The sequence below is a fragment of the Bactrocera latifrons genome, unplaced genomic scaffold (assembly GCF_001853355.1).
Source record: "Bactrocera latifrons isolate USDA-ARS-PBARC rearing strain unplaced genomic scaffold, ASM185335v1 scaffold_54, whole genome shotgun sequence".
NCBI lineage: Eukaryota > Metazoa > Arthropoda > Insecta > Diptera > Tephritidae > Bactrocera > Bactrocera latifrons.
Window position 1 is genome coordinate 378,203 of NW_017537201.1, and position 7,417 is coordinate 385,619.

Sequence of the window (7,417 nt, forward strand, 5' to 3'; positions counted from 1 at the left end):
AAATATATATTAAATTTAAAACATTTAAAATCCAAAATTGAAACTATTGCAAAACTACAGCTGACAGAAGCAGTGTTGATTGTTGATTGATGTAAACAAACAAGACTAGGGTGAATGAGAAGAAGAAGCAGTAATAAAACGTGTGTCCATTTTTGCGTCTGTGTGTCGGAATTTTTGTGATTAGGCGCGTTGCTCTAAAGAAACTGAAGAAAAACATTTCGCATACATTTAATTAAGGAAAATTCGATAGTGCATGTAAAATATTGGTTTATTTGAAATAATAAGAGGCTACGCAATACTTCTTGTTTATACTTGACGCGTTCGTTATATGAAACTAGAATTGTGTTCTTTCTAATAAATACAGGAGGATAAAAAATGTATTGTTAGAATTTCTTTACATCTTGTCCAACGAACGTTTTGTATACTCCAAAAGCCAACGGATTTGATGTTGATATAACAAAGCGACAAAAGAATCTTAAGATTTGTTATTTTTTTATTAAGTGAAAATGGTAAGTATGTCCTGAAATATGAGGCCTTTCATTTTATTTTTGCCAAAATTGTAAAGCCTAAAGATACCTAAAAATAATTTAGCCCTACATATAACAATAGGCTGACGTATCGTAGAAATACCATAAATGGTTATAAATTTGGGTAATAGTAAAAAGGGCAGCGCCTGTTATAGAGTTCGTTTTCTTCTCACGCCGGTAAAAAAATATTGGTGGGACGGGATTCCTAGATTACTGCCATAATTTGCTGGTGCATTGAACCACTGTACGTGTTTTTATTCTTTATTACGAACCGGTTTCCTTACCTTTAGCTATTGTATTCGATGGTCATAAACTGTAACAATGACTATATATATTTGTACGCAAATCTGAAGCAAGATCACTCTTGCATATCACAGTTACTACATACCTTCTTAAGATTGTCTATATAAGTTTGTAAACAAATTACTTAAGGTAGTTTACAAGATCGAGGAATACATGATGAAATATTGGGATATTCTCTTCACCATTGTTTCTAATTATCAGTATTTCCAGAATTTAAATCTTTTGTTTTCATGAAAATTTTCTAAACCTGTTAATAAATATGAAAGTGTTCGGCATCTCAAAGATGATGCGATTAACCAATAATATAAGTGGATTTGTTATCTAAAGATTATGCCTAATTAATAACATTTTCATGCTTATCAACAATATTACAAATTTAATTGTTGTGACTTCAACAGCTGCAACAAATTATAAATTTTGACTATTGGGTATAAAACTATGTCACAACAAACGTAAATACATATGAGGTATCAATATTGTTGACACCCACATCATCAACACTTGCGCTTATTTGGCGTACTTAAGAAACCGGAAATCAGTTTCATTAATATTGCATCGATTTTTGCTTGCAGGGCGCAGTCTGTTAGATCACCGCCTCAAGACCACACGCTTTTCTTAAAAATTCTATAAATTAAAAAAAAAAAAATTCGATAATATCCACTTTGTCCTAATTATGTGATAACGGTGCTAATTTACATATTTTATAAAAAATCTAAATACATACATACATATTAGTTATACTAATTAGTGAGCTTTTTTACGCTTTACTCATCTCTCTTATACACATACATACGTACAACCAACTGTAGAGCTCACCAATTGTTACACGTCGTGGTGCGCAAAAAGCTAAAATACAAACTCGCGCAATGGTCAAATCAGCAGTAGCAGCTAGCAAGCCGAGCGCAGCGCTACTAGAAGCTAAACGCAAGGCGAAATTACTCAAAATGCAGGAACAAACTCAACAAGATCAAGTTGTAAAGGATATCTTCCAAAATGTAAGCTTCGATTAGCTTTAACAACACAGGAGCTGACCGTGGCATGTCATTTATGGGAATTTATTTTTGTTTTTATTTCCAGGCGGTCAACGCAAAAACAATAATACATAAGCCTACTGGTATTGTTTATGATGAATCGATGTCGCAACATCGGTGCCTCTGGGACGAAAATCATCCAGAGAGACCGGAACGTTTTACTCGTGTGCTGGAGAGGTGAGTATATTTGCAAATACTCATATTATATATTGTTTGTTTACGCTTATAATTATTAAATAAAATTGCATAAAAGCATTTGTAACTGTACCGCCGTATTATATGCATTTACTATGCATGAGGGTGCGTGTAATCTCGTCTTAAATCTTATCTTCATATTGTTTTTTGAATGCAATCGCTTTTAATTGCGCAGATAAGTTTATATTTCAAATTGAAACCAAGTTAGCTAACAAGGTAGATTGTTAGAATACAAAGTAAGCAATACAATAATAAAACAAATCATTACAACTAACATAACGTGACTATGACCTGTAAAGAGAGCAATAAACTTACTATACAGTAACAATAAATCATAATAACTAACATAACGTTACTATAACCTCTAGGTTGACCGTCCGCTCCTTATTCATATGTCTGCCTGTATATCTATGCGAACTAGACCCTCAGTTTTTGAGATTTCGTTCTGAAACTTTGCTGCTGCTTATTTATCGGAATCGCCGGTATCGGACTATCGCGCCATTAAAATTGATCGATAAAAATCAAATTCTAGTATAGAAAACTTTTTTTCACGTTGTTTCACGAAATTTGGCATAGATTATTATTTAAGATAAAGCTGCAATCTGCAAAGAAATTGTTCAGATCGGACCACTATAGCATATAGCTGCCATACGAGCTGAACAAAAAAACAAAAAAAAAAAACAGTTTAATATCTTTTTATACCCTATTATGCTAAAAAAAAATACGCCTGTGAGAGGTATTATATCTTCAGTGTAGTCGAAGTTAAATATTTTTTCTTGTTTTAAGACAAATTATAAATTATTCTATTTTTCTATTTTTAATGCCACAAAATCCAGATGTAAAGAATTGCAACTCATTGAACAATGTCAACGTATACCATCACGTCGTGCGACAAAGGATGAAGTGCTCTTGCTGCACAGCGCCGAGCATTATGAGCTGCTACAACAAACATCTGGTGTGCAAGATGAAGAGGGAATGGAAGATCTAAGCTCAAAATTCGATTCAATTTACCTACATCCGGTTGGTATCATTGCACGCTAATTGTTTTTCTGCATTGCATAAATAAATTTTTCCTCAATTGTGCTGTAGTCCACATTTGAATTGTCGTTACTGGCCACCGGGTCGACAATTGACTTAATTGAGAACATAACTACCGGGAATGTACAGAATGGTATGGCGATCATACGGCCACCGGGTCATCATGCGATGAAGGCGGAATTCAATGGGTACTTTGAAATTGTCTTACACTTTTGTATCTGTAATTTCGTTTGTATGGAACGCTTGTGAATGTATGTGTATGTGTGTATTCCTCAGTTACTGTTTCTTCAACAACGTGGCCATTGCAGCACAATACGCTTTGGATATTTTGAAGTTAAGCAAATTAATGATCGTCGATTGGGACATACACCACGGACAAGGCACACAACGTTTCTTCTACAATGATCCAAGGTGAGTGCCTAAAATTTTTGCATTTCTAAAATTTTGGCGTATGATATTCCATTTATTGATATTATAGGGTGCTTTACTTCTCCATACACCGTTATGAGCACGGCACATTTTGGCCAAATTTACAGGAATCCGATTTTGATGCCATCGGCTGTGGCAATGGCTTGGGTTATAATTTCAATGTACCGTTAAATAAAACCAAAATGGGAAATGGCGATTATCTGGCCATATTCCAACAGTTAGTTGTACCCGTGGCCGTAGAGTACCAACCAGAATTGATTATCATATCGGCCGGTTATGATGCAGCTTTAGGTTGTCCGGAGGGTGAAATGGAGGTCACACCCGCCTTCTATCCACACTTACTAAGTTCACTCATGAAATTGGCACAATCACGCATTGCCGTCGTACTGGAAGGCGGCTACTGCCTTGACTCGCTCTCCGAGGGCGCAGCACTCACATTGCGCACGCTGTTGGGCGGCATTTGCCCCACGCTGGTGGAGAAAATCGACCCACCCAGTGATGTACTACAAGATACAATATTCAATTGCATTTATGCACATCGCCAATACTGGCGCTGCCTACAAGTCCAGCCGATGTATACGATGGAGGAGCTGAATAACGTGAATCCACAACCGAAACTGCACAAAGTCAGTCGCCTGTTCATTGGCGGCCAACCACTGCCCGAACGCTTCCCCACCAGAGACACGGCACCGGTCACGTTACCCGAAGTGGTGGCGCAGAATATGAAGCGCTTGCAATTTCTTAAGCAGGGTAATTACTGTACATTTATTCAGTGTGAAATATTTATTTTATATATCTTTGCTTAGAAACCAAATTGTTGGCACCAAAAGTGCGCGTTTGCTATGTATACGATGAGCTTATGCTGCAGCACAGCAACACCTTTGAAGAGGGTCATCCCGAGCAGCCGGAGCGCATAAGACGCATTTACGAAATGCATGTCGACTACAAGCTCACCGAACGCATGAAGCAGCTGCCGATACGCATCGCCACCACGGACGAGATCTGTTTGGCGCACACACGCGCGCACGTCAACTTCATACGACGCATTAGCGATAAAGATGAGTTGCAGGGCATGGGTGAGAAATATAATTCGGTCTATTTTCATCCGAAGACATTCGATTGCGCCACGCTGGCCGCCGGATCTGTGCTGCAAGTGGTCGACAAAGTGCTGACTGGCGAGGCGCGCAGCGGCGTTTGCATTGTGCGTCCACCCGGCCACCATGCAGAGCCCGATATACCACATGGTTTTTGTATATTCAATAATGTGGCCATCGCCGCGCAGTATGCCATACGCGATCACGGACTTAAGCGGTAATTTTCGTGATATGTTTATTTGGCAACTTTTGTTTATTGAAATTTCAATTTTAGCGTTTTAATTATTGACTGGGATGTGCATCATGGCAACGGCACACAGCATATCTTCGAATCGAATCCGAATGTGCTCTACATAAGCATACATCGCTATGATAACGGCACTTTCTTTCCGAAGAGCAAAGATGCCGATCACGATGTGGTGGGCAAAGGTGCTGGAATGGGTTTCAATGTTAACATACCGTGGAATAAGGTGAGCCAGACATTGTAGTAAATTACCACGCAAATAATAATATTTAAAATTTCTTGAAAAATTAACTTTAATTAACCACACAGAAAGGCATGGGCGATATGGAGTATGTGATGGCCTTCCAACAGCTCCTTATGCCTATAGCTTACGAATTCGATCCGGAATTAGTGCTCGTCTCAGCGGGCTTTGATGCCGCCATTGGCGATCCACTTGGCGGCTGTAAAGTAACACCGGAAGCTTATGGTCTCTTCACACATTGGCTCTCAGCACTGGCAGGTGGGCGCCTGATTTTGTGTCTGGAAGGTGGCTACAATGTGCACTCCATTTCCTATGCGATGACCATGTGCACAAAATCACTGCTGGGCGATCCAATACCAGCTATACAAGTTAACGGCAATGCGGCACGTGGGCTGAGCGCTGCATACACAAGTTGCATTGAGACGATACAGAATTGTTTAAATGTGCAGCAACGCTATTGGAAGAGTTTGGTCTTCAACAAGCGGCTGCCACAATTCGCTGGCGAAAATAACAATGAGGATTTTCTTTCTGCTACTTTGAAAAATTTAGATATCACAACGGATGAGGCGAAAGGCGTCGTTGGCTGTGAAAATGTCGCTGACACGGCGGTGGCGTTGGAACCGAGCGGCAGTAAGCCGAAGGTAAAAGTTAAAACCCTAACCGAATTTCTCACCGAAAACCTAGAGGTAATTTAACATTTACGGCATTATGTGTGCAAGACCATAAACTAACCTCTATGTTTTTGTTCTTACTTTTCATGACTGCACACAAACAAAAATAAACATTAACTATTTGAAAAAAAAAATATATATATATATATAAAAAATGCGAAATGAAAAAAATTGCGAAAATCAAATGCATCGTCAGGCTTTGCAAAACAACGAAATGTTCGCCGTTGTTCCATTAAAGACATGTCCTCATTTAAAACAGTTGCGTCCTGAGGAGGCGCCGAAAAGTAAGCAGCGTGTCTTTTGTTTTGTTTGAAAACACATTAATTCAATGTCGTGTTCTAGACTTTGTAGGTTGGTTTCCAATTGTTACACTTTTGATTGTTCATTCTTGTTATGGTTGCTTTATTTTTTGTTTTCTGGTGTTTATACAAGTTTCAAATTGTCGCTTCTTCTACTTTCGCTTTTCACTTTTTGTTCGTGCGTGTGTGTGCGGGTGCCACTTTGTATTGTTCTTGTTTGTATAAAATATGCTTGAAAAACTTTTTATTGTCTCATTCTCATATGTAGTGTATCCTTATATGCATTATTGTACATACATACATACATATATACATACCTGTATACATATGTGTTTATCACACATATCTCTGTCACTTTGCTTGTTTCAAATTGACATAAATATTTTATTTATTTTTTACTTATTATTTGCGTGTTTAAAAAAATAACGGTTTTTGCATACATATATATGTATCATACATATATACATATGTATGTACACACCTAAATGTGATTCAATGTTTAGCCATCTGTAAAAGACAGAGAGAGAGAGAGAGGGAAAGAGAGAATGCTATTCGTTATCAAAATAAAATCTTATATTTTATTGTAAAGCTGTTTTTATATGTGTATATACGAATTTAATGCCATAAATAATTATATTAAATTTTTTTATTTTATTATAATATTTCAACGTGCTTTCAGTATTATATTTATATCATATATTTGTGCTTCTTATTGCTTTCATTAATTTTTTCTAATTAAATTCGTAAAAGTTCGAATTTCAATTTTTTTTCGAAAAGTAAAAATTTTAAAACTTTTAGAAAAAAAGAAAATTGAAATTCGAACTAATTTAAAAACGTTTCGAAAAAAAATTGAAAATCGAACTTTGTTTTTAATATTTTCCAACCATACTAATATAACAATAATTTTTCTAATTAATTATTTTGTCTCTGTCTGCGTCTTTTAATTTTTATTATCGAAAATAACGTTTTTTATAGTCATATTCCATCTTTTTTTCTATGTTATATATTATTTTTGTGCTAATGAAAAAATTACTATTTTTGAAAAAGTTAAAAATTCGAAATACAAATTCGAACTCAATTTTTGTAAAAAAGTTTTAATGTAATGCCTTTTATATAATAATAAATTTTATAATTAATTACTTTGTCTCTGTCAACGCTTTTAAAATGTTGTTATCGAAAATAACGTCTTTTTATCGAAATTCCAATTTATTTTAAAATTTCCTTTATTTTATTTTCAAACAAAAAACCTGTTCTACAAACACAAATTTTGTAATTTTCATGATATTTATTACAATTTAAAACAATCAAATTATTTAAAAAAAAAATAGATTTTTGAACTTATTTT

General features: G+C 35.8%; 1 protein-coding gene across 4 annotated transcripts in view; it reads left to right on the forward strand.

The window, feature by feature from the left end:
- The first annotated feature begins 171 nt into the window (after positions 1–171).
- Positions 172–7,417, forward strand: part of LOC108974233 (histone deacetylase 6) — a 9,275-nt gene continuing 2,029 nt past the window's right edge. Inside the window, exons 1-11 of one of the 4 annotated variants that reach the window (XM_018941941.1) lie at positions 172–509; positions 1,640–1,825; positions 1,908–2,038; positions 2,893–3,076; positions 3,146–3,282; positions 3,371–3,505; positions 3,573–4,273; positions 4,330–4,834; positions 4,892–5,087; positions 5,171–5,788; positions 5,970–6,124. In XM_018941941.1, the coding sequence (XP_018797486.1) occupies positions 507–509; positions 1,640–1,825; positions 1,908–2,038; positions 2,893–3,076; positions 3,146–3,282; positions 3,371–3,505; positions 3,573–4,273; positions 4,330–4,834; positions 4,892–5,087; positions 5,171–5,788; positions 5,970–6,086 (2,913 nt within the window). In that variant the 5' untranslated portion in view covers positions 172–506 and the 3' untranslated portion in view covers positions 6,087–6,124. The remainder of the gene's footprint in view (positions 510–1,639; positions 1,826–1,907; positions 2,039–2,892; positions 3,077–3,145; positions 3,283–3,370; positions 3,506–3,572; positions 4,274–4,329; positions 4,835–4,891; positions 5,088–5,170; positions 5,789–5,969; positions 6,125–7,417) is intronic. The other 3 variants (XM_018941940.1, XM_018941943.1, XM_018941942.1) reach the window with 3 other exon arrangements.